This window comes from Erythranthe guttata, chromosome 4 (genome assembly GCF_056151865.1).
Source record: "Erythranthe guttata isolate IM_541 chromosome 4, IM_541, whole genome shotgun sequence".
In the NCBI taxonomy this organism is placed as follows: domain Eukaryota; kingdom Viridiplantae; phylum Streptophyta; class Magnoliopsida; order Lamiales; family Phrymaceae; genus Erythranthe; species Erythranthe guttata.
In genome coordinates, this window is record NC_142536.1 from 4,711,198 (window position 1) to 4,736,503 (window position 25,306).

General features: G+C 36.7%; 4 protein-coding genes, 1 non-coding gene and 1 pseudogene across 12 annotated transcripts; 4 read left to right on the forward strand and 2 right to left on the reverse strand.

Annotated features, from left to right (window-relative positions):
- Nucleotides 1–393: 393 nt before the first annotated feature.
- Nucleotides 394–1,224, forward strand: LOC148770958 (putative lipid-transfer protein DIR1 pseudogene; annotated as a pseudogene).
- Nucleotides 1,225–2,460: 1,236 nt separating this feature from the next.
- LOC105950987 (DNA binding / DNA-directed RNA polymerase) lies at nucleotides 2,461–4,855 on the forward strand. Its single transcript, XM_012974409.2, has 4 exons — nucleotides 2,461–3,009; nucleotides 3,166–3,306; nucleotides 3,458–3,784; nucleotides 4,248–4,855. The coding sequence occupies exons 1-4, from the start codon at nucleotides 2,581–2,583 to the stop codon at nucleotides 4,656–4,658; spliced, it is 1,308 nt and encodes a 435-aa protein (XP_012829863.1). The 5' UTR covers nucleotides 2,461–2,580; the 3' UTR covers nucleotides 4,659–4,855.
- A 138-nt stretch (nucleotides 4,856–4,993) lies between these two features.
- Nucleotides 4,994–8,315, reverse strand: LOC105950772 (protein phosphatase 2C 16). Its single transcript, XM_012974234.2, has 5 exons — nucleotides 7,968–8,315; nucleotides 6,638–7,425; nucleotides 5,834–6,151; nucleotides 5,645–5,750; nucleotides 4,994–5,561 (listed from the first exon to the last, which is right to left on the reverse strand). The coding sequence occupies exons 2-5, from the start codon at nucleotides 7,328–7,330 to the stop codon at nucleotides 5,227–5,229; spliced, it is 1,452 nt and encodes a 483-aa protein (XP_012829688.1). The 5' UTR covers nucleotides 7,331–7,425; nucleotides 7,968–8,315; the 3' UTR covers nucleotides 4,994–5,226.
- A 1,962-nt stretch (nucleotides 8,316–10,277) lies between these two features.
- Nucleotides 10,278–15,709, forward strand: LOC105955872 (U-box domain-containing protein 52). 8 transcript variants are annotated; one of them, XM_088816588.1, is made up of 9 exons: nucleotides 10,278–10,735; nucleotides 11,006–11,088; nucleotides 11,252–11,373; nucleotides 11,466–11,654; nucleotides 12,132–12,636; nucleotides 12,744–12,842; nucleotides 12,974–13,402; nucleotides 13,987–14,751; nucleotides 15,264–15,709. In XM_088816588.1, the coding sequence occupies exons 1-9, from the start codon at nucleotides 10,555–10,557 to the stop codon at nucleotides 15,360–15,362; spliced, it is 2,472 nt and encodes an 823-aa protein (XP_088672714.1). In that variant the 5' UTR covers nucleotides 10,278–10,554; the 3' UTR covers nucleotides 15,363–15,709. The 8 variants fall into 8 exon arrangements, with proteins under 8 accessions (XP_088672714.1, XP_088672720.1, XP_088672716.1 ...); XM_088816594.1 differs by having other exon boundaries at nucleotides 10,285–10,739; nucleotides 11,466–11,645; XM_088816590.1 differs by having other exon boundaries at nucleotides 10,285–10,735; nucleotides 11,466–11,645.
- Nucleotides 15,710–15,986: 277 nt separating this feature from the next.
- On the forward strand, nucleotides 15,987–16,821 carry LOC105957130 (mitochondrial import inner membrane translocase subunit TIM23-1). The gene has a single exon (XR_016030757.1). It is a non-coding gene; the product is annotated as a mitochondrial import inner membrane translocase subunit TIM23-1 (transcript).
- An 893-nt stretch (nucleotides 16,822–17,714) lies between these two features.
- LOC105949833 (Dihydrolipoamide acetyltransferase, long form protein) lies at nucleotides 17,715–23,709 on the reverse strand. Its single transcript, XM_012973475.2, has 19 exons — nucleotides 23,536–23,709; nucleotides 22,311–22,404; nucleotides 21,888–22,000; nucleotides 21,719–21,804; nucleotides 21,573–21,610; nucleotides 21,253–21,308; nucleotides 21,092–21,166; nucleotides 20,905–20,997; nucleotides 20,051–20,293; nucleotides 19,866–19,938; nucleotides 19,661–19,758; nucleotides 19,252–19,337; nucleotides 19,096–19,171; nucleotides 18,940–19,007; nucleotides 18,797–18,863; nucleotides 18,585–18,680; nucleotides 18,400–18,502; nucleotides 18,205–18,300; nucleotides 17,715–18,089 (listed from the first exon to the last, which is right to left on the reverse strand). The coding sequence occupies exons 1-19, from the start codon at nucleotides 23,572–23,574 to the stop codon at nucleotides 18,019–18,021; spliced, it is 1,671 nt and encodes a 556-aa protein (XP_012828929.2). The 5' UTR covers nucleotides 23,575–23,709; the 3' UTR covers nucleotides 17,715–18,018.
- Nucleotides 23,710–25,306: the final 1,597 nt, after the last annotated feature.

The window sequence follows — 25,306 nt, forward strand, 5'->3', positions numbered from 1 at the left end:
TTGTTCCAAAATAGAAAAGACTTGGGAAAATTGAAAAAATTGGATCGGTATCAACAAAATTCAGAAGTTTCGTTCCAATTTCCACCTTATATATATGATGTACATATACAAGACATATATATGAAGTTTCGTTCCAATTTCCAAAATATAACTATCACTACTATCATTCTTCTCAAAGAAAAAAAAAAGAAGAAAAAAAAAAAATGGAAGACTTGAAGTCAAGCAAATTTACTAATGGAATAAGGACATGTACCTAAAAACGCAATATGTAATAAATATATGTCCCACAAAGACTTACAAGTCTTTGTGACAGGCAAATTTCCAACAACGCAACAAATACTAAACACAGTTCTCTATATATTAGGGTAAATTACGGCCACCGCAAGATTAAATTACGAAAAAACCCTTATTGTTTGGATAAATACACCCATCCCTCAATTATGTTTTACACGTTCATTCTTACGGTTTCAAATTTACCTACTGAATGAGGGATTTTTTCGTAAAACAATACATAGTTGAGGGATTGATTGTAATTATCCAAACAAAATGTGTATTTTCGTAATTTAACCTTATCCCAAGGGTGTGGGCCGTAATTTTGCCTATATATAACAGCCACAATAAATCTCTCAAAGCAATAAAAACACACACACACTAGAAGAAGAAAAAATGCAGGTTTTTATTTTGCACCAGAAGATAGCAAAAATAGTGAAGGCAATATTATTGGTGACAATTATCATAGGCAGCATAAATAATGATAATAATAAAAATGTGTGTTATGGTCAAAGTGTGTGCAATATGTCAGGGGAGGATCTGATGGCATGCAAGCCGTCGGCAACTCCGCCTCAGCCGCCGCCGCCATCGGCAAGGTGCTGCTCGGCTCTATCGCACGCGGATATACGGTGCCTTTGCACTTTTAAGAACTCCAAGCTTTTGCCTTCCCTCGGAATCGACCCCAATCTCGCCATTCAACTTCCTGATAAGTGCAAGCTCCCTCATCCAGCTCATTGCTAGAGATTATATATATATATATATATATATATATATATATATATATATATATATATATATATATATATATATATATATATATATATATATATTAAGTTTATGATATATGGTGTTCCAGTCCCCGAGAGCTGTGGGGAAGCCAGTGTAGGGCCGGGCGCCATAGCCCCAACTCAATTAATTTTCTTTACTATTATATATGCATGTACAATTTATCAATTTGTTATAATTTTTAATAATTTTGTTTTATTTTCAAAATAAATTAATTATTTTTAATTAAAGAGAGCAAACAAAAATTATTTATGAGTGTCACAAGTAAGGTAGTGAAGTTATGAATTGTCGCTCGGAACCGGGGCAACTCCACTCTCAATCGAAATACATTCCATTATATTAAATGTTTATATTTATTCAGTCCATCCAATTTTTCTAATTTGATCCTCCCAGAATTCAATTAAATCAAAAAAATAAAAAATTCTAGAAGATTTTATTTTCCTATCTTTTGATTTATCAGAAAAAAAAAAAAAAAAAACAATTTTAATATTTTCGGGGCTCTGCTTTGAACCCCAAAAATTAAAAGCACCTTATAACAAAATCTTACACTCATAACTCTTAAAAGTTAAAACAAGGGATGTGATAAATGTCGTTCGAGCTTTAATAATACCCTTACGACTTCAAACGTGATTTTGATCATTTTTAATTTCAAATTTTGCAAAACTCGAAAAAGAGAATTTGTAGTATTCTGAGTTAGTTTTTCAATCCAACTTGAATCACCAAAATTGGATGTCGGACGATAAAGATATACATGAATCAATGGATACTTCCCACAATTTTGATGTATTGAGGTATCTAAAATTCAAAATGTGACTCATTCATGCATAACTTTGTCATACGGCATCCAATCTAGCGGATTTAAGTTGGATTAGAAAGCTAACCCAAAGGACTACAATTTTTGTATTTCGAATTTTGCCAAAATCCAAATAGAAATATGTCAAAATCAGGTTCGAAATCAAAACGACATTAGTAAAATTGAAATGACATTTAACATTTCAGTTAAAACAATCATTATTAATGTCATTAATTTTTATTTTTTTTTATGTATATTCGCCCCTCGAGTATAAAAACATGGCTTCGCCAATGCGAATGAGTAAAGTGATAAATGCAGCTATTCCAAACATTAATTTAAATGAGAGTTATTTAAAGATTTGTTGAATTAAAATATTAAATTAGAGAAAATGTGTTTCTAGTATTACGATATTTTCACATATATAAGAGAAAAATATCAACATTTAATTATTCATATTAATTAATGATAAATCTCAAATTAAAAAGAATCCGCAGCCAACCATACCCAATATAAATAGAGTTTATTATAATTAATATTAATTAATAATAAACCTCAAATAAAAAATTAATTAATCTGATTTACATATCATCAATAATTGCGGGAGTTGTCTCATATTAGAATAAAATTGGAGGAGTCAAATGAAAACAAACTTTTTCCCTATTACAGCCATTAGGGTTTAACGCAAAGCTCCAAAAACCCACATTCACCCCGCAGACGTTTTGCCGTAAGCCATGGCTAAATCAAAAGAGAAGAAGAAGAGGAAAGCACCAGAAGATGAAGAAATGGGCCGCGAAGTCGATATGGGCGAGATATCGGATGCCATTGATGTGAAAATCAAGGTAATTGACGAAAATCCAGAACAAAAAACCGCTCCAGTAATCGGATACTTCCCGTCCGGGTACGACCCGCTGAAGAATTCCGGCGAACCCGATTCGGGAATCGAATCCAATTCGAGCGTCAAGATCTACAGGAGCACCACTGCGCGAAACCCTAAAAATCCTAGGATGCAGGTGGTGGTGGGGGCGGGTGGTTCCGAAGTTAATTTTGTCGGCACAAATTATTCCGGCGAGGCCACTACGCCGCAGATATGTCAATACGGTCTCGGCGTGTTGGATAAGGAGACCCGGATTTTGAGGATAGTTCCCATTGCTGGTAATCGGGTAATTTTTCGTAATTTTTTAGTATTGAATTTTCTGTGTGTATTGATTTCTTATTGAATTTTATGAATTTCCCAGATATGGGTTTTGCTAATTTGCTCATAAGTTATGTTGACAAGTTTTCAATGCATTCTCTTCTTTGCTTTTTTATAATTGCAGATATTCAAATTGGTACCGAGAATTGCGTCGGTCGAGCAGTCTGATAAAGAACTGCCGGAAGAAGTGACGGAGGAAGCTACAAAATCTGATAGAGCCAAACAAACGACTAAAATGTACTCAACGAAGAAAAATATTAAAAAGGTACAGCCTTTCCGTGTTTATGTATCGTCGATTTCCGTATTATGAATTCCAAGGAAGAAATAAGCCTTTAATAGAACACATTTTCTATATTTATATATAAATAATTTCCCAAGTAATGTAATTATGAATCTATAATCCAATTTAATTTCAGGATGAGAAAATGGACACTCTGTACACACTACGCCAGACAGACGAGCCTGGAATGGAGGGTGACACCGACATGAAACTGAAAGGAGTCAAGGTCAACACAGAGGCTATCGAATCTGCTCCCGTTGGTACTAATGATCGAAATATCCCTCCGTATAATATGGAAGCCACTGTTGTGGAAATGGCTTATCCGCTTGACGGGATAATTCTTAACGGGGAGTGGGATTACCTTGTCGATATCTTCGAGCTCGCGCAAGCTGGCCATAAAGTGACCCCCGATGCTTACCCGCGTTTTGTTTGCAATAGATTTCACAAACTTGAAGAAGCCGAGGTTAGAATTTTGTAAATTTTTTTAAGGCCCAAATTTTTTCTTTTGTTGTTTTTTGTTAAGTTTTGTAGTTTCCTTCAACTTGGTATTCTTGCGTAACTCTTGCTTTGTCCTTCCGTATTATTATCAGTTGAACATATTCAATTTTGGGTTGATTCGGGACTATTCGAAGTATGCTGTTTATGTTCGAATGAGTCAATTGTCGTGAGCAAGATAATCATACTGAACATGCGGATATAATAACTTCCGTAATATATCGATGGTGTTTTTTGTTGTGTAGAAATTTTAGGTATGTACTATTTCAATACTTAAAAAGAAACGACTTAGAAACTGAAATCGATTTTATACTAGGACTCTATCCAGTGTAGTTTGAATCTTGAATTTGGATATATGATTGCCTCGACATGTTTAGTTTGAATCTTGTCCGTTTTCCTATAAGCTCGTTTCTAATTTTTTTTTTGTGTAGGACGACTGGAACAAAAGGAAGATAGCTGGCATATTGTCCTACATCACACACCTCATAAAGTTCAAGGATAAACACTCGATGGACGGTGTGTCGTTGTCAAAGAATCACAAATTCCCCTCTATCTTATTGCAGAAATTCAGCTCCATGTTTGACATTTCGAGCAAAAAGAGAATTCCAGAGCAAAAACAGAATCTGCTTATAAGTTATATATTGGTGCTCTGTTTATTCATTGATGATTTTAAGTCCGACCCTTCGGATATAGCAAAGGATCTTCGGATGGACCCTTTATCGCTGAGAACTCATTACACTTACTTGGGTTGCAAGTTAGCCCGCGAGAAAACAGTTGTCACGGCTACTCTTAAAGTCCCCTTGAAATTCGATATCATTAAAAGGAAGAAGCGTGGACGCTGAGTGAAATTTACGAAATATAATCGGTGCGCAGTCTTTTTTTTTTTTTTAATTTTTATTTTGTATTATTAAACTTTGAAGCTCTTTTTTTTTTTTTTTGATGGTTGGTTGCTTTTGGTCTTTATGTTATTATCATAGCCTATTGTTAGGGTGGAAAATCAAATCAAACTATTTTCGATTGGAAATCGATTGTGTTTTGAGCTCGGTTTGTTAACTTAGGGGTCATATTTGAACTTAAAATATCATAAATTATGTATGAAGTTCGATTTTTTTTATGAAGTTCGATTACATTTTTAAAAGCTCGATAGAAATTCAAACAAATTTAAACGGATAACATGTATAACAATCGATTTTATTATTTACTACTAGTGGGATTCAATTCTATGAATAATGAAACATATGTGCAAAGCCAAAAAATATTTCTATACATATTACATACTGAAAAAACTATTCTCCTATTAGAAAATTTGGATGGATTTGCGAAACAATTGAACACCTTATGCTTGTATAATAAAACTATATATTACCATAACCAAGCACTGTTAAAATTAAAAAAAAAAAGGAAGTTACATCAAGACTTGCTCTTGAATTTTCTTCGAGATTTCAAATCCACGACAATAACCGAAATATTGTCTTGACTCCCTTCCTGGAGGGCAAGGTTGCAGAGGTACTCCGCAGCCGCTTGGGCGGCGGGGTCCACACCTTGCCCTCTGTCCACTAACGGGTGGGCCCCATTTTTTTTGTGCCAAATTAGGATTCGTCTTCTCGCCACGTCACACGCCTCCTCATTCGTCATGACATCCCACAAACCGTCACTTGCTAGAACTAGGCACTCGTCTTCTCTAGCCCGAGGAACAAACATTACCTCCGGTTCGGGTATTATCGAAGGCTTTAAGTATCTATCACCTGAAAATCAATTAATTTAATTTCTTGATTACAAAAAAAAAAAAAATTAAAAAGTAAAAGAAAGAAAGAAAAAGAATACTCACCGATAGACCTCGACATTGCAAGAACACCTAGAACACGATGACCGTTCCACTGAATTACCTTGCCTCCAGCCGCCTCGATCCTCGCGTATTCATCCTCTCGATTTGGCTAACAAAATAAAATACTCGGAAATTAAAATATAAATAAATAAATAATAACAAAATAAAAGAGAATATAATAGGTCATCTTACTTTATGATCGACGGATAACGGGATTGCTTCTTTCCCACGATAAAGGACGGCCCTCGAATCTCCACAGTTGGCAACTACAATATGTGACGAAGAAACAACTGCAACCACAGCTGTGGACCCCACGGTTTCCGGTGCAACGGGCCCCGTTTTTGCCTTTCCTCCAACTTCGTCGTCGATTTTTGAAAAGCAACTATTGAAGACCTTCTCCCATTGGACCTGCCTAGTGTCCCTTGTGGGCCCCTCCAGTATTTTTTCTTTACGATTTTTCAACTCATCCATTAACTCCAGATGGATTCTATCACGGCAGTAATTTGCAACCTACAAAAACCCGAGTGCGAATTTGTTAGATAATATTTAGAGGATTCAATACTATTCAAGAAAGCGAAACTTCATAATTTTTCGACTTAATGGGAAACCAACATAATTAAGAATTAAGGAAAATTTGTCCGTAATTATTAGAAATAAAACATCAAGATACGGATCGATTCAAGAAAGCCCAACTTCATAATTGTTCGACTTAATCCAAAACCAACATAATCAATAATTAAGGGAAATTTGCCCGTAATTAGAAATAAAATGTTAACATACGGATCAATTCAAGAAAGCCCAAATTCATAATTTTTCGACTTAATCGGAAACCAACAAAATGAAGAATTAAGGGAAACTTGTCCCTGATTAGAAATAAAACGGCAACAAACCGATCAATTAAAGAAAGCCCAACTTCATCAATTTTTACATAATAACAAACCAATATAATCAAGAATTAAGGCCCTAATTAGAAATAATACGGAACACAATACATACCTGAGATCCACCATGACCATCGTAAACCCCGAAAAAATGCGAAGACAGTTGACTGAATGTTTGACTTATCCCGTTAATCCCAAAATCACCCGTAAACATCTCAATAGGAATTTTCATGAAATGAGGTACAACCATAACCGCATCCTCCATTTCCGACCTATGTCCACAGATCGAAACCGAACCCCAAAGAGGCACACAGTCCAATTCAAAAACATTCTTAACCGCACCTTTGCTCGATTTTTTCTCAGTGGATAACTGAAAAGAAACTGCAGATTCTTTCACCACAGGCCCGTTGGAATATTCCCCGCTTGGTTTAGAAAATACAGCTAGGACATCACCGGATAATTTGCGTCTTATGCTCCTCTCCTCCACACTAATTACCTTTGCAAGAATTTGACCGTTTTCAGTTCCCTCGATTTCGACGGCAATTAGAGGCACAGTTGTAGAATCCAAGGGTAGAAACTCGACTCGACTTAATAAGATGGGGTCTTCCTCGACTGAGAGGACGCAATCGTCCTTTTCACTTTCTTGAATGTCGTGAACTAATAGGCCGTTTTCTGCTATCTGTTTCGTCTTTAGCAAGGTTGATGTTTCTGTTATTAGTTTGATCTGTGTGATTTCCATGTGGGAATTTTCAGACATGGGGTTGGCTAAGATAAGTGTAAGGTCAACTGCAGGCGAAATCTCTTCCATCGTACGTCTTTCTTAAAGAATAACACAAAAAGCTTCGATCTTTTGTTCAGTTATTCATATCCTTAGCAGCATAGTTCAGATAACCCTCGGAGATTCTTCATGAAGAAAAACAAAATCGAAAAATATATCAAATTCGGTGACGAATAAACAAGTTTCAAGAAATGCAAGATTCGATTACCTAGAGCCCGTAAACCATTCCATTCTATGTAAAAAAAAAAAATTAACTGAAGAATACCAAATTTCATCCCTACCAACAAACACTTCTATACTTGAAAGAATTGACAAAGGGGCAAAATCAAACCCCCCCAGTACAAAATCAAGATTCACATGGAAACCCTTTACACATACTAATTCTTTTGACATTTGGGACAATTTATTTCATGGATCTAATTAAATAAAAATTAGAAAAAAAAAAAAATCCTTTTTGATTCTTGAAAATATGATGAGTTTCTTTAACATCAAACAATTTTTGCCCCAACAACTTTTACCAAAATACCATCAAGATTCATTCTTCAACAACAACAACGAATTCTTGAAACTATACTAAAAACCCACAACAATTACACCAACAAAAAAAAAACAAATAAAGAACCAATTTTTCACAGTGGATCAAGCAAAAGAAATGAAGGGTTCTTACCAAAAAGTCAACACCACAACTGTGGAAAAGGGGCTCAAAGGAACACTCTCTCACAGTAGATTATTTCTTCTCCCCAGCCTTCGTTTCTGAGCTGTGGTGCAAGACAAAGAGAGAATTGGGGGTGGTGTGGAAAAGGGCTTTACTAATTTGCTGGACATTTTCGCGGGACACGTGTAGATTCGATTATCTAACTGTAATAAATATAATGAAGAAATATATGTATAGAATAAGATCATGGACTTTTCATGAGACATTTTTCAAGAAGACTACGTGTCCTTGCTTCACATATGAAGGTTACCTATAATTAATAAAATATAGAGAGATTAATAAAATAGTTATTTTATGGTTGGACTCAAATCACTACACGTTTAGGTTACTGTATTGAAACCCGGATCGAATTGGTCGGTTGAATTGGTTAAACTGTGAAATCATTGCCTTGTTCAGTCCGGTTTGATCGGCTGAACCGTAATATCGGAACTCGAGTGAAAATCGGGATTTTTTTGTGCCTAAAATTGGGGTTTTTTTTTCAAAAAAAATAAACAAGTCCAAACGACGTCTTTTTACTGCACGCGCGGTTGAAAAAAAAAATTAAATAAATTTTACTTTTTATGAAATTGGAAGACGTGTTATCTTTTTTATTATAGTTTCTATAATATTTGAAATGATTAGGTGAGATATGTGTGTGTTAGATATGTTGTTTGTGTAAAAGAAAATTAAGTTTGATTTACGTTTTAATTGGAAATGAGTAACGAGTTAATGTATGTGAAAGAAAATATGCTTTATTTACTATAAAAATTATGTATAAATAATTCTAAAATTAAAAAATGAAGAAACCGGCTGGCTCCCGGTTGAACTGATCCAACAGTGATTCAGTAGCTTGTCCAGTCTAATTTTCAAAACATTACGTAGTACACTGAACGAAATATATAAATTAATATTAGCAATTTATACTTCATATGGTCAAATTAATATCATAAATTAATAATTCAAAGTAAAATGAATGTAAGTTGTAACATAAATTTAATTCTATCAATATGGTAAATCTTTACTGGATATGAATTTGATCTAATGTTAATGTAACATAAAAAATTTAGTAAAAAAAAATGTAACATAAATTGTGATTGAAAAAAGGGGATAAGATAGAGAAGATGGGCATTGGATGACATACATGACTTTTTTCTCATTTTATTTTATTTTATTAATTAATTAATTTATTTTTTTCTTGGAGAGGGATGAAAGAAAGCATTTGAGTGGGAGTGTGATATGAAATTGATAGGTGTCCCAATGGGATTGGCTAATGACTTTATAAGTCCAAAATTAATTAATGCCGTGTTGCATATTACAATTGAAAATTTGGTAAGTCAATATTATAAATTGTTGGGACATAAAGTTGGATGTTACTTGTACCAATAGGAATTTAACAAGAATGCATTTGCTAGTGGGTCACATGATTGCCAACAATAAATAAAATAAATAAATAAATAATAGGTAGTATGTCAAACACACTCTACCCACCACAATATTTGAGATATATTGACTTATATACTATATTTGATTTCTATGAAATTAAAGAAATTGATAGATGGTGCCATATTATTAGTCTAAGTAAAAAAGTGGTATTTTAAATCATTTTAAAATAAAAACTTTTAATATCTTGTAGAAAAATTACTAATATTATTTTTTCTGAAATAAATTTCTAGAATTTAGATAGATCTAATGGGTTCAAATCATCTCGTCGTAACTATTGATAATCTTAACCAGGGTGTAAGCGGATCGAATCAAAATGAATGCATGTTTGTTTAGAGTTGTTGGAATTATTATCGAACGTTTAAACTTGTTTCGAATTTGGTTTTGATAGGCAATCCAATGGAACTCGATGGATATTTCAAGTCGAATATGAATCGAACTCAAGTAACTTGATTTTTTACATATTTAATATTTTATTATTTTTTCTAATTGAGCTCGAGCCCAGGATGAGCTCCATTCATAAATTATCGAATGAAAATCGTTTTCAAACTTGATTAATTAATTACGTTAACAACCTTGGCCCATTATATGAATTCGGCCCATTACATGAATTCAGCCGAAATTTGTCGAACTTACCGTGATCATCTTGATCCATTATACGAGTTTCGCCCCAATATACCAAAATTAACCCCGACCACCTTGAAATATTCACACTATATAGCTAGTGAGAGCAAACAACACATATATAAAACTCATTTAATAGCACACATTAGATAGTATGCATCACTAAACTTTTAATATTAATTTTTTTTTTTAATATATAAAAAGATAACCAAAAAAAATGGGTGTTAGGAGTGAAGGCAAAAAATGGGACACCTCTAAAATTGGAACCCCCTAGAAAAAGGGGGGCCAAAAAAAGTTGACCAAAGGAAAAAAAAATAAATGGTCAAAACGTCAAACGATCCCCCACCAAATTACACTAAAATTCCTCCGCCGCTGCAGCTGGCTAATTAGCTTCCACGTACGTAACTGCGGGGTGCATGGCGGAGTTACGACGGTAGCGCGGCAGCAGCCCCCACCTTTCAGGGTGGTCGTCCCGCCGCAAAAAGAAAGAAAAAAAATGGAGGGACATTCGCCTGAATCGTCGTCCGGCGGCGGCGGAGGCATGGTTCCGACAGCGGTGGCGATCGACAGAGACAAGAACAGCCAACACGCCGTCAGATGGGCCATTGACAATTTAAGGTTTAGGGATAAGAAAATCATCCTCGTACATGTTTGCACCCAACAAAATTTGCATCCCCGTAGGTATTCTTTTCTTTTCTTTATTTCATGCATGCATGCACCCTCATATTAATTTCCAACAAAAAAAAAAGAATCATTTAATTTAATTAGTATTTAGTACCATTTAAATAATTTCGTAGAATAAAAATTTCAAAAAAAAAAAATATTTCAGGAAAAAAATTATAAATCTTGTTTCTTTATGTTTCGTACGTACATTTATGACTTTGCACGTACCATAAATAATTTGTTGTTGTTGCATGAGAATTTGTACTAATTTGTTGTTGTTGCAGAAGATGGTGAGGCGCGTGGGCCAACTCAAGCTGAAATGCAACAGATGTTTCTTCCTTATCGTGGCTTTTGTGCTCGAAAAGGGGTAAAAAGATAATTTCACAATTTATTAAACTCATGAAACACGAAAACACACACACACTCACTCATGCAAGAATGTACCATCACATTGTTCTTGAATCAAGTAAGAATGAACTTATTCTTCAACTCAAAGTGGACATAAAACCTAATCGTTGTACGTTTATTAGATTCGCACGGAGGAGGTCATCCTCCACGATCTCGACATTGCGCACGCATTGTCTGAATATATTAGCGCCAACTCGATCAAGACAATAGTCCTAGGTGCTTCTAGCCGCAGCGCCATAGCTAGGTATATATATATATGTGTGTGTGTGTGTGTGTTTAAGTACTGAATCCTTGCTAATCCAATGTTTTCTTGTTCTTCAATTTTTTTTGTTTCAGGGCATTCAGAAATGCAGATGTTCCGACTTCTGTAGGAAAATACGCGCCCGATTCTTGTTCGGTTTACGCGGTCTCAAAGGGAAAAGCAATCAAAATAAAATCCGCTAGTGAACCGGTTACTCCCATATACGTGCCCGACAATCCATTCTCACCCGATCGTATCCCCACAAATTCTCCAAAGTTCCGTCGGTAAATCCATCATAATAGCATATTAATTTTCTTCGTATATATTCCGCATATAGTTTTTACATCTCAATGGTTACTTAGCAAAATGTCTAATTGCATTCAACACCTCTGTGCGATATCAAATTACTAAAAAGTTCATTGAAATCATAATCTAATATGTATTCCAAATTCGGAACTTTCCAGATTCGGAATGAAAAATGTTGTTCCAATATTTAAATTTGAATCGGCGGAATTTCAAAATTTTGTTCTAATTTTCACCCCTACATGTGGTATAACTATTAGCAAAACCCCCCTATGATTCAATTTTATTAACAAACTACCCCTAAAAATGCTTGTGTGCTGAAAAAATGCATCATGGGTTTTTTGTTTCTAAAATTTATAACGTAGGGAGTTTTTAGCAATTTAATATAAAATAAAGGTGCTTAATGCAAAAAACTCATTAGCAAAAAAACCCTCACAAGCTGGCGTCAGATTTTACAGACAAGGGAGTTGGAGAAGCGAGGTATCCTCCTCCGAGGGAGGGTTCACCGCATCGAGGCGGTCGCTCGACGGAATCAAAAACGCGTTTTCTCCGGTCGGCAATACGACGCCGTCTCCTCCGAACTCGGTCAGCAGCAATGAATCGCTCCACAACCACATGTTCCCGTGGGAGAAGAATCGCCGCGTCAGCCCCGAGTCGACTCAGTTCGGAGGCAGCAGCTTCGATCTGCAGGACAATTCCCGGCCGGGGGACGGCGAATTCGGGCAGGGTGCGGCGGCGGCGAATTCGAATTCGAAGAGGCCTCAAGGAGGAAAGGTCTACGCCCTACAGCAGTCTGTGAATTTCATGAATCTTCGGGGGAGAACTCTGGAGAGCTTCTCGCAGTATTCGTCGGGTTCCAGCGAACATTCCGAGTTGCAGAGTTTTCAATCGGATCTGTCGTACGATCTTCTGGATCAGCCCCGGATTTCGGATTCTTCTAGAAGCTCCACCTCCTCTGCAGCTGTAAGTTTTACAATTTCAAATTAAATTGATTTTTTTGGGGGAAAATATTTGTAAGTGAATTTTAATGATTTATTGCGTTGATGAAATTCAAACAATATATGATCCAGGAATTAGAGGAAGAGCTGAAGAGAATGAAACTAGAGCTGAAGCAGATCACTGAAAAGTACAATGCAGCTTGTCAAGAAGCTGTAACTGCTAGAGAAAAGGTCAATTTTCGAACTTTGAAAAAATTCCGAATGATGGAGTAAATTGCTTCTCCGATGATAAATAATCGGAGATTTTAGTATTATGGCAAATAAACGAATCAACGTTTTATGAATTTATTTATTTTCGTTAGGTAAGAGACATTGTCCAATGGAAATCGGAGGAGGCGAGTAAGCTAGCGGAATCAAAGCACGCACAAGAAGCTGCAATGGCGATAGTGGACAAGGAGAAGCAAAAGTGCAAAGCTGCGGTGGGAATAGCACAAAAGGCCCAACGGTTAGCCGAGCTCGAGTCCGAGAAGCGAAAGCGCGCCGAGAGGAAGTTCAAGAAAGAATCTGAAGAGAAGCACAAGGCAATGGATGCACTAGCGCGGTCCATCGTTCGGTATAGAATGTACTCGATCGATGAAATCGAAGTGTCGACGGATTACTTCTCGAGTTCTAACATGATCGGGGAAGGGAGCTACGGCCCCGTTTATAGAGCTACTATAGATCACACCCCGGTCGCCGTTAAGGTTCTTCGGTCGGAGATATCCGAAGGCCTTAAGCAATTCAATATCGAGGTACGCTTTAATTTCTTTTGAACTATTTTGTCCTTATATAGTATTATCGTTTTCTTTTTCAGATGGATTTAGCAAAACAAAAATCCCTATGATGTATTTTCTGTAGGGTTTATTGCATTCAGCACCCTTGTGTTTATTTTAATTGTTAAATAACCCCTTGCGATATAAATATTAACAAACACTACTTTGATGCAATTTCTTTTGAGTAAACTACCCCTAAAAACTCATCATTTAGGGGGTTGTGCCGTTGTGTGCTAAAAAATGCACCATGAGGGGGGGGGGGGGGGGGGGTTTGCTAATATTTATAACACAATGAGTGTTTTTATCAATTCGATATAACACAAGGATACTAAATGCAATAAACTCAATGTTTAAGCATACAATCCCCTAAGTGGTGCGTCTTTGGGTAGTTTGCCAAAAGATTGAATCGTAGGGATTAATTTTGCCAATATTTATAACACGGAGAGTCTTTCGACAATTAGAATAAACACGGGGATGATGGATGCAATAAACCATTTTCAAGACATGAATCTTGTATTTCCGACTATAATTTCCACGAATTTTAATTTTTTCCTTTCTCGCAGATCGAGGTGTTGAGCCGAATGAGACATCCAAACATGGTCATTCTCTTAGGAGCATGCCCCGAGTACGGTTGCTTAGTCTACGAGTACATGGAGAACGGCAGCTTAGAGGACCGACTATTCCGCAAGGACGGCACGCCGCCCTTGCCGTGGAGCACCCGTTTCAAGATCGCCGCCGAAATCGCCACCGCCCTAAACTTCCTCCACCAAACAAGGCCCGAGCCGCTAGTCCACCGCGACCTCAAACCGGCCAACATATTACTAGACAAGAATTACGTGAGCAAGATCGGCGACGTGGGCCTCTCCCGCCTGGTGCCGCCCTCTGCCGCCGACACCGTCACCCAGTACCGGATGACTGCCGCTGCTGGAACTTTCTGCTACATCGACCCCGAGTACCAACAGACGGCAATGTTGGGAACCAAATCGGACGTTTATTCTTTGGGTGTGGTCCTTTTGCAAATAATCACAGCCAAGCCGCCCATGGGGCTGGCCCACCTAGTGGAGCGGGCGATTGAGACGGGGCGGTTCGCGGATGTTCTTGATCCGGCGGTGAGGGATTGGCCGGTCGATGAGGCGCTGGCGTTCGCTAGCCTGGCGCTGTCGTGCTGCGAGCTGAGGAGGCGGGACCGGCCGGACCTCGACACGGTGGTGCTGCCTCGGCTCGAGCGGTTGAGGGATGTGGGGTTCCAGGTTCAGCCCGAGGGGATGTTTTATTACATGTACTCGAAGGGGCAAAGTTTTCAAGAATGCTCGTCTTCCTCTAGCCAGGTTAGTTGTTGTTGACTGTTGTTGTAAATGCTATGTTTGGTGAAATTAGGGTGGAAATTGGGACGGGAGTTCCAAATTCTCGCCGATTCCGGTTCGAGTATTTCCAATTCTGAACAGCATTTTCATTCCGATTTCCAAATTTTCTGATTTTTCTTTTTTGGAATGGAATTGGAATAGGCATTAGATTCCAATGTCAAATCCGATTTTAGCTTTCGAAAATTATTCATTTTTTTTCTGAGTATTAGACTTATAAAATCAATATTATTATTATGCATTTTTGTATTTTACATGACCAAAAAAATTGGAATTTCCGAATTCTGCTGATTCTGAGCTGAAAATTCCGATTTTGGAACAAAAAATTTGATTCCAGTTTTTTATTCTGGGTTTTTTTTATAACGGAATTGGAATTTCCACTTCCGAAAAAATTAGAATTTTTCCAAAACTGCTAATCCAGATCCGATCGGTCCGATTTTCACCCCTAGGTTGAAATAACGTTTTTCGTGTTCGAACAGGAAACTAGGAACAATTCTGAAACGCCGACGGGTAACTACAGCAGCACGATCACGACAAACACAGATAGTTCAACGAGGGACAGAAACGAGACTACGTGAATATTATTAATAGCAAAATCGGCGAGTTTGAAGTTGATGAGTGGTTTTTGCAAAGTTTTTGTTTCACTCAGAGACAACTTGGGGTTACTTATTTTGTTTGTCAGCTAATCTTAAAATGGGTTTTTTTTTTCTTAATTTACATGATTTCCCACATCAAAATGTATAATGTATGTATATTTAAGATATAGATACAGACAGTACATGCAAATAATTTTCTTGCATAGTGTGTGTATTCCAACAGTTTGATGATCAAATATGGATGGGGCATGTAGAGAGGGGCAGGAATTATATGTATAACTTCAGTCTTTCTTTGCAGTTGCATTTAATATATTTTTTTGTTTATTTAATCAAATTTTATTCATTTACAACTTTTATTTTCAGTTATTTAATCAAATTTTAAGCTGCTAATTAAAAAAGGACTAATTAGCTATTTAATCAAAAGTTGAGGGGCAACTAACAATAATAATAACAAAGTTGGGGAAGTAAAAGATCTCTCCGGTGCCACGTCAGACTTTGTGTAACCCTAAAACGTGCGGAACAGTATACACATTTGTAAATGAAATTCGAATCGGGCCGGGCCGGGCCAATTGAACCGCCTGAGTAAAAAGGCCCGATTTTTATTTTTAATTTTTTTATTTCTTCATTCAAAAGTCACAAACAAGCTGCAGAAGAAACCAAAAGAAACCTAACGAAGCCCTCCCCACCACCTCTTTCAGCTGCTTCTACTTCTTATTCGGGTTACCCGTCGAACCCGGATCCGGAAATCCGCCATGGCATACCAACCTCGAGCTCCGAATCACAGCAGCGGAAGCGACGAGAACGAATCGAATCGCCGGCTCTACAACCCGTACCAAGATTTACGCCTCCCCGCAAAAACCCTTTACAATCTGCCGACCTCACCGGAGTTCCTCTTCCAGGAGGAGGCAATCGCGCAGCGGCGATCCTGGGGCGAGAACTTGACCTACTACACGGGGATTGGCTACCTCGCCGGCGCGACCGCCGGCGCCGCCAAGGGTTTGGGCACCGGGGTGAAGTCAATCGAGCGGACCGATACCCTGAAGCTGAAAATTAATCGGATCCTGAACGGGTCGGGCCACGCGGGCAGGCAGGTGGGAAACCGGTGCGGCGTATTAGGGTTGATGTTCGCTGGTCTGGAGAGCGGTATGGTTGCTTTTAGGGAAACGGACGACAGCATCAACAGCGTGGTGGCGGGGTTGGGTACCGGAGTGCTGTACAAGGCGGCGGCGGGGCCCAGGTCCGCCGTGGTCGCCGGTGCGATCGGCGGGGTGGTTGCGGGGCTTGCCGTCACCGGGAAACAAGTCTTGAAACGATATGTGCCGATTTGAATTTTAACTTCTTTTTTCTTTTTTTGTGGGTGATGATTTTGACTGTGCTTTTTTTTGTCTTTGGTTGGTTTTTGGTGATCCATTAATGAATGAATTTACAGTGTTTTTGTCCATTGGAGGTGCTATTTTGATGGTTGTTTTTAGCTGCCTGCCCTTGCCACTGTAAATTCGTTGAGTTTCGATTGTGTTAATGAATGGAGGATTCTTGCATTTTGTTCTTTGTTTGTTACAAACATCAATATTCTACTTGGTTAACCGGTCGAAATCGGAAAGCAATTTTCAACTAGTTCGGTAGATAACATGAAATAGGTTCTTTCCTGCTGGTTTTGCCCTAGAACAACTCCGATAAATGTGCATTCCATGTTCCGTTTAGTCGAGTTCAGTCTAAACGGTTTCCCACTTGGCATTGTTAGTCTACAACTCAGTAGGTGTTCATTTTTCGTGATGCATTTCCATTGCAAGATATTCGCATGTGGCCACAATCGGGAATTTTTTACATTATAATCTGATCTTGACCAGGGTTGATGAGTAGAATTACTTCTTGTTATCATACTCTTTATCTGGTTCAAATTGTGTATATATGTGAAGCAGGAAAGACGGCTCAAATGGCCAAGTATGCATGTTTTCGTAATGTTTTTTTTTTTTTTTGTCATTTTTGCCATATTGATTTCTTGTTCTTGATACTAAGGGGTGAAATCTAATTTCAAGCCAATTTATCATGGTATGAAACTGCTTCGGAGTCTTGAAACAGCATGTTTTTTACAAATAACATTGTGACTATATATATCTCGATTAACATGTCGAATAGTATCTATACTGTAAATTTTCAAGAGCTAAAGAATAATACCCACCGAATTCAGAATTTATTATCAAGAATACAATTGCTGCAATTTGTAATATAAATTAAATTCAACCGTATGGGGACACTGTGATGACGACATTCATATTTAGCTGAGCCAAAAAAAAAAATCGAAAATAACTTGATGCTAATGTAGTCAACTTCCGATTTTTGGTTCAACAAATGTGTTATTTTATAATGGCAGAGAAAAATGTTGGGCATGTAGAACTTTTTTTCATGCTGAGAAGATGGGGTCTTCTAGACTCTCTCTACACGAGCACAGATTTATTCGGAAAAAAATGTTGCTATTCTCGAGGACTAGTTTCCGCGGCGGAAGAAAAAGGAAGAATATAGATACAAAAACAGGCATAGATAAACTCGAAAACACCTACTCATCGCATCCCATCTTCATGTGAGTTGGTGGTTAAAACAGCAAGAATTTGGACAAACTTTGGAACGTAATAAAACCAGTTTACAGCAACATCGACTCTGGATTCTCAATGTAGCCTTTGAAGGCCTTCAGCCACTCTGCTCCAATTGCACCTGAACGAAATATCAAATTAGGGTCAGTATGTAATTAATTCCATGATAGTCGACTAGTATTGCGTTTTATTTTATTTTTCTTAATCTGATATTGCATTTATAATACACTACTTACCATCAATAACACGATGGTCACAACTTAATGTCACGGTCATGAACGAAGCAAAATCATACAGTTCAGGGCCCGCACCAGGTATCACCCTCCTTTCAGCTGCTCATACGGGTTTAAGCAGTGAATATTACAAATTTTGTATTAAAAATAAATTATAACTCGTAAAAGGTGGGAATAAAAAGGAAAAAATCTGATTACCTGAGCCAACAGCTAAAATGCCTGATTGGGGTGGATTAATGATGGCACAAAATTGCTTGATGCCAAAAGGTCCTCCCAAGTTGGATACAGTGAACGTACCGCCCTGGAAACACGACATTAAGAACTTGTACCAGGAGCAACTGAGTCTTCCAAGAGCTTATTTAATTAAAAAGAAATAAAAATACCTCGTAATCTTCTGGTTTCAAGCTGTTTTCCTTTGCTTTTTGAGCTAAATGCTTAACTTCATCCCCAATTTTCGATAAACCTTTTTTGTCGGCATCCTACAAATTTTAGCATATAGAGATGTCAAAAGGTAGTTATCAGGTATTCAGGTTGTTTTACTTACGGTGAAAATTGGATGTGATATATTAGCATTTGACTGAAAAAAATGTGACACCTTAATAACAGGCACATACAATCCGTTTTCTGTTTGCACAGCAACATTAATATTCACATTGTGATACCTGCATTGAACAGAAGACGTTGCAGTTTAGTCCCTGTTCTGGTTAAGCAACTAATTGCATTGTTATGCGTACTTACTGGCGAATAGAATCATTTGTCCATGAACTGTTACACTGAGGAACTTTTTTAAGAGCCAAGGCAGCAGCCTGCAATAAAATAGTTGTCAAGTGATTGTTTTCACAGCAAACTAAAGCATCCATCTTGTTTTTTACATATAGGTATGTTGTTTTATACCTTAATCACTAGATCATTGACAGATATCCTTTTACCACCTGATGCTTCTTGCAGTGAATTCAGTTTCCCACGTAATCTGCAGAAAGTGTATAATTTAGGTAAATAAGACAAATTTTGTGAGCTTGAGTATTCATTAGCAGAGGGATCAAAACTTACTCCATAAGCTTGTCCACACGTGTGTCTACAGTTAGATAGTAGTGCGGAATGGTTTGTTTTGATTGCAATAACCGAGATGCTGTCACCTGCCATTGATGGTAATACATTAGCTGTAACACAACTCAAAAGATACCAATAAACAACTCGTTGATAGTATTTTTTCTTGAATATCCACATAAAATTCACATCAGCAACACCACACCTCCAATACTTTCTTATACTCCATGAAGAATTGAAAATAAATTCTCAACTTCCTTCCTAAAGCGAGGAATATCGAACTTCAGTATAACTTAGGATACAAACAAGCTAACGCCATTAATAACCCCAAACCTTATAAACTGAAGGTATTTGTACCAGCAAGATGAGAAATGCCAAGAATGAGAACGTGACATCCATGCCCAAAATATACCTTTCTAATTTGCGTGTGTGGAATGTCGGTGTAATCTATAGCAGAAGAGGTGGTTGTGTCAACTTTCTGAGGTAGTGAAACTTCCTTAACACCTGAAGCTGCAGAAACAGAAAAGAGGTTTAAGTAAATTGTTTAGAAAATTAACCACGTGACAAATACATTAAAGTGTATCAATCAACTTGAACAAAGAGTGATAGAGAAATACCAAGATAATCTTCAATATCAGCCTTCACAATGCGGCCATCAGGACCAGTACCTTTTATGTTTGAAAGAGATACCTGAATTTATAATCATGCATGAAGCACACCACGTTAGAGAGAAATGAAACAAGATCCAATTATCCAAGGTTAAATAATTGAGTAAATCTTATAGTTAGAGCATTTAAGTTACATTGTGATCTTCGGCAAACTTCCTGGCAAGAGGACTAGCAAAAATGCGATCGCCAGCTGGAGATGGTTGGCTGGGCTTGGAAACTTTAGGCTCTGGTGAAGAAGCAGGCACTTCTGCGACCTCTTTTTTTGGTGGAGTTGGAGCAGATGGCGCTTCAGTTGAAGGTGCAGCATCTGATGTTGAAGGAGAGTAGTCCTTAAACTTCACGGCATCCTCCTCTTCTTCGACAGTTATGGCAATTACCTAGAAAAAATCATATGATATTCTTATCATTCATCAAAATCAATAACAGATGGCATTTCCATGGTTCGAAAACTAATTATTTTTGTTTCCAAAACTCAAAATTAGTATGCAATCTACCTATTGTTTCTAGTGTTTGGTAGGTAAATGCTGCCATGATTCAGTTGTGGTAATATTCTCATTTCAGTTTTTACATGAATCGATAGCCAGCACTCGCTAGCCATCAAATCTATATGGTACAGCTTGGAAACAAGGAACGTAGAATATCGTGACAAATGAGAAACCAAATCCAATTTATAGAACCAAACTTTCTCATTTTGGTAAGGTTCGTCTATTACAAGAAACGAAATTTCACTTTAAACCAACACAAATCAAATGACCAAAGTTAAGGATATGAAAGTAGCATAGCACAATTATCTAACGAAATGAGGACTTGATGAGACCATATAAGGATATAATATTGGCAGTATGTAAAACTGAAGGAACTGATAGGAAAATGAATCTCAAGCAAGTTCATAAATTCGATAAAGGTGCCCTTAAGCACTACAAAACAAAAAATAAATAGTGTGAATACCAATTAGTCGAGATACTGTACCAGACTATCAGTTAATTACCTCACCAACTTTAATCCCACTTGCTCCATCACCACACACAATTTTTGCTAGATATCCTTCCTCCATGCATTCCATTTCAACTGTTGCTTTATCCTTAAAACATCAAGTGGGCGCAAAACTTTGAAATCATTACAATACGGAATATATATTTCAGTAAAAAGGCACAAAGACAATCAAAATGACTTACAGTTTCCACTTCACAAAGTACTTCTCCAGGAGCGACTTTATCGCCCTCTTTCTTCAACCACCTTGCAATATTTCCCTACATAACGAAAAAACAAAAATAAATTAGTAGGAAGTAGCTGATAAATAACTAGGAGATTATTAGAACTTCAGAAACACTCATACCTCAGTCATTGTAGGTGACAGAGAAGGCATCCCAATCTCTTGGTGTGGTGGCAGCCCTGAAAGAAAGTAAGAACTAAGAAGTTAGCCGTAGATAAATTTCCTCGGTTAAAAGCAATAGGTAACAGCAGGACTGGCTTTTACTAGAAACCTTAATCTTTGAATACGTAATGGAGGAATGAAACAATGAAAAAATGAAACTTATAAATATGGCGAGGCAGTGATCAGATCCACTCTTAGCTTCCACATCAAAACCATCAGTCTTAAGTATGACTCATTGGACTTAATTGATTTTACAGGAAGGATTTTAATGTTATACTAACCTGAAGTAGAAAAACCTCTGCTCGAAGTTTGCTGTTGGCTGAAAACAAAGACATATATAAACAGGGCACCGGTAAATCAACATATACTTTACACAAACAAAGAGATGCTAGGTATGTAATGTGTATATATACATATATATGAGAACCTTTTATACACCATTCCTATTGCTGGAGAATGCACCCCTCTGGCATTCCAAAAGGCATTTCTCTTATCCATTCTCAGAGTTGACATCTTCACAAATATTTGAACATTTTAAATATGAATTCTCAAATCATGCATGCAAGTAAATAGTTAAAGAGTAAATTCAGTATCACCATTCGAGGATTCACTGATAGGTGACTGGGACTAACACAACCCTCGCTGGATAACTTTGAAATGCCATGCTTGCCTCCAGGTCCAAAACCATGTTGGCTGGACCTTGAAATATCTGAAACACAACAGAAAATGCATTGAATATGCAACTCAGAGGCAAACGCATGTATACCAACACACACGCACGAGCACAAAGACCCTAACCCCCACAACCAAACCCATACATACATACACATCTGGGTTTTATAAACACGATTAACTCATGGAAGTACTTACAGAATCAGAATATATAAACAAAGAATGACTGGATTAGGCCCAAATTCCATGCCATAATTTAAAGTAGAACAAAGTAACCCGGAGGCCTACTCATGGGAGAAGAAACCCTTGCCCTAAAAATGAAGATAAAAGATTGCTCGGCCACATACCATCTAGTTTATCAGCGGATGGCCTGGCATAATTGGTGAACCAGCGTACAAAAATTGCATGATCTTTTTGTGTGACATAGTGGATATGTCTGAGCTGTAGAGTGAGTAAAACATAAAAAAAAAAAAAAAAAAAAAAAAATGTCATTAAAGAGAAGATAAAATTCTTCATTATAAATCATTAAAGAGAAGATAAAATTCTTCATTATAAATCACCAAGGAAAGCATAAAGTTTTTCCTTGGTTTACTAAGCTAAATTCTCAGTTTGCAGTAATTTACAGAGCATCAATAAAATCATCGCTAGCCGAAATTCATTTCCAAAACTTCTCTTCCTGAAACCACCTGATATGAAATCCATCTCCGTCTCAGTTATAAGACTCTTAGGTCCAAGAAATGCTCCTCCAACTAGACTTCCTCGTAATCTGCCTCCATTCTTATTCATCCTTAACTTCCATAACCATTTACCAGATTAAATAAAATGTCGAAAGTGAAATTTAACGATGCATTCTATCAATCATGGGTATTTATAGGGTGCAAAATGCCAATTACCCATTCATATAATCAATAAATCTGTGCTCTCTAATTTAAGATAAATTACCATCCAACCAAAACATTACATACAACATTGTCAACCTTCATCAGGAGCGAAATAACACGCTGCCAACAAACTCGGTTCCCCACTAATAAGCAAAAGAAAAAAATAACTTCAACAATCCTTTTACCATGAGTCCGCATAAGAATTTCAACAATTTCGCATATTTATGTTACAACCTAACAGCAGATGATATTCATCGAAAAGAGCATACAAATCAAAACATCACACGTACATAGGCTCATTGGGGCTAATCAATTATCATATAGAAAGCTCGATCGGAACTTAATTTTGGCAGTAGCGGCAGTAATCAATAAGAGGTCGGATATTTTTGCAAAAAAACTAAGCAAACTTGCCGATCCATATTTTTTTTTACAACGCATTGTCTGCTTAAACTTCTAAACACGAATACAGCTCAAATTGAGCAAATCAGATCCCCAAAGAAATGACCTAAATCATTTCAGATAGAACTCCTTCATATCTCGTGAAAAAACGTTAAAAATCCCTAAATCAATTTAACCAATTCATCGTACAAAATGGAAGACTCAGTACGGAATTGAACAGGAAAAAAAAAAAATCACGTGCATCCATCACAAAAGAACGAAAATTAACAAATCATAACAACATGCGGATCACCTTCTTAGAGTGATGGAAAATCCTTGCGGCGTAAGTCATGAAGAAAAATCCGCTGTTCTTCAGAAATGGTTAGGTTGATCGATTGTGGGTACTTTATTTCTCTGGGTGGCTTTTGGGCAGCAGAGAAAGGTGCAGAGGGTAACTGTGTGATGTGCGTGTAAAATAGGGGCTGAAACCTTGAAAATATATATATATACGGGTCAATTTCAAAGAATTTTAATTATTACCCCTTAATTTAATCAAATTGATCCCTTAGGTCCAATGATGGGGCTATTTAGTTTTACTTTTACAAATTTATGTTAGTGTTTAGGATAAATTAAAATTGCCAAGAAATTAGGTGTAAATAAGTCGAGTTCGATAAATTTGATGAGCTCGAGTTCAAGCTCTTTTTGTTTTTTGTATTATGTTTATTTTTATACTAATATTTTTATTTATTTATTATTATTATAAATTATTTTTATGTTAGTAAAAAAAAGTTATAAAATGAAAAATGATCTGAAATTTAATGTTTTAAATTTTTTTATTTCTTATATTATTATTATTTATACTATCCATATATATATATATATATATATATATATATATATATATATATATATATATATATATATATATATATATATGTGTGTGTGTGTGTGTGTGTGTGTGTGTGTGTGTGTGTGTGTGTGTGTGTATTAAATAGGATTAAAATTTAAAAAAGCTCGCATAGCATGTTCGCGAGCTCATGAACAATTAAAATGACGAACTCGAGCTTTTGTCGAGTTGAGTCAACTTATATTTGCCCCTCCCCAACTTCCATGTGCGAATTTTCGGACTTTAGGCGTGACAATTCTTCATTTTGTTTTTCTTTATGTTTCTCTTCAGCCTCTAACTCCAGGTTTACTTCGTCTAATTGTTTTACCAACATAATGACATGTTTCGATTTTTCCTGGCTGGTTGGTGTTGGTATGGCAGAGAGCCTATGGTTTCGAACATATACACACTGGATCTTCATTGTCGATGTCATGAAAGTAATACAAATCTATATTGCATTTGGATCTTCATCATCGATGCGATGGTCAACATTCGGTTGTTCATCTTCGTCTTCGGTTCTCTCTTCCATAGCCAATTGCCCCACTCAATATGTCTTTTTTTGATAGCTCTTGGTATCGGGGGATGTTCATCCACGTCATCGGGTTGAATGTCTTTTATGCATTTGGTTGAAAAATTCGGAACTTGAAACTTCGGAAATCAAAATAAAAAATGCAGTTTTAAATGTGGATATTTTTCTTTTATTGGAATTGGCAGAATTCAAAAATTCCACTCCGATTTCCACCCTTAGTTTAAGTGGTTAGTGATAGGACTGACAAACCGTCAATTGAGTCGGGCCTACACGAAACTCGATTGCTCAGCCCGATTTTGTTTGAATTGATCCCGATTAATTGTAAGTTGGACCGAGTTTGAGCCTACAATGGGTGAGCCCGAATAAAGTCCGACTAAATTAATAATAAAATGTTATATATATATATATATATATATATATATATATATATATATATATATATAATATGTATTTTTTTTTTGCAGGTCTCAAGATTTTCGAAAAGAGTTAGAAGGACATTTAGAATTGCTTCTATTTTTATTTTTTTTCCATATTTGACTTAATGCATTTTTTCATATAATTAATTAAGAATTAAATATCGGCAACATTAAACTTCATTTGTTTTAATGAACAAACTATGTTTTTTTTTTCTCATTTTGATTTTTAATGAATATTCTAGATTTTGCTCTT

Excerpts from the sequence above, each read along its gene's own strand:
- LOC105950987 (XM_012974409.2), top strand. The coding sequence starts at position 2,581 with ATGGCTAAATCAAAAGAGAAGAAGAAGAGGAAAGCACCAGAAGATGAA. Across the intron at positions 3,010-3,165 it reads TTCCCATTGCTGGTAATCGG|ATATTCAAATTGGTACCGAG; the intron begins GTAATTTTTCGT and ends TTATAATTGCAG. Across the intron at positions 3,307-3,457 it reads CGAAGAAAAATATTAAAAAG|GATGAGAAAATGGACACTCT; the intron begins GTACAGCCTTTC and ends ATTTAATTTCAG.
- LOC105950772 (XM_012974234.2), bottom strand. The coding sequence starts at position 7,330 with ATGGAAGAGATTTCGCCTGCAGTTGACCTTACACTTATCTTAGCCAAC. Across the intron at positions 5,751-5,833 it reads CGTTATCCGTCGATCATAAA|CCAAATCGAGAGGATGAATA; the intron begins GTAAGATGACCT and ends TTATTTTGTTAG. Across the intron at positions 5,562-5,644 it reads TGCAATGTCGAGGTCTATCG|GTGATAGATACTTAAAGCCT; the intron begins GTGAGTATTCTT and ends ATTGATTTTCAG.
- LOC105955872 (XM_088816588.1), top strand. The coding sequence starts at position 10,555 with ATGGAGGGACATTCGCCTGAATCGTCGTCCGGCGGCGGCGGAGGCATG. Across the intron at positions 11,374-11,465 it reads AGCCGCAGCGCCATAGCTAG|GGCATTCAGAAATGCAGATG; the intron begins GTATATATATAT and ends TTTTTGTTTCAG. Across the intron at positions 12,637-12,743 it reads GCTCCACCTCCTCTGCAGCT|GAATTAGAGGAAGAGCTGAA; the intron begins GTAAGTTTTACA and ends TATATGATCCAG.
- LOC105949833 (XM_012973475.2), bottom strand. The coding sequence starts at position 23,574 with ATGACTTACGCCGCAAGGATTTTCCATCACTCTAAGAAG. Across the intron at positions 22,001-22,310 it reads ATCCGCTGATAAACTAGATG|ATATTTCAAGGTCCAGCCAA; the intron begins GTATGTGGCCGA and ends GTTGTGTTTCAG. Across the intron at positions 18,090-18,204 it reads TGACCATCGTGTTATTGATG|GTGCAATTGGAGCAGAGTGG; the intron begins GTAAGTAGTGTA and ends TATTTCGTTCAG.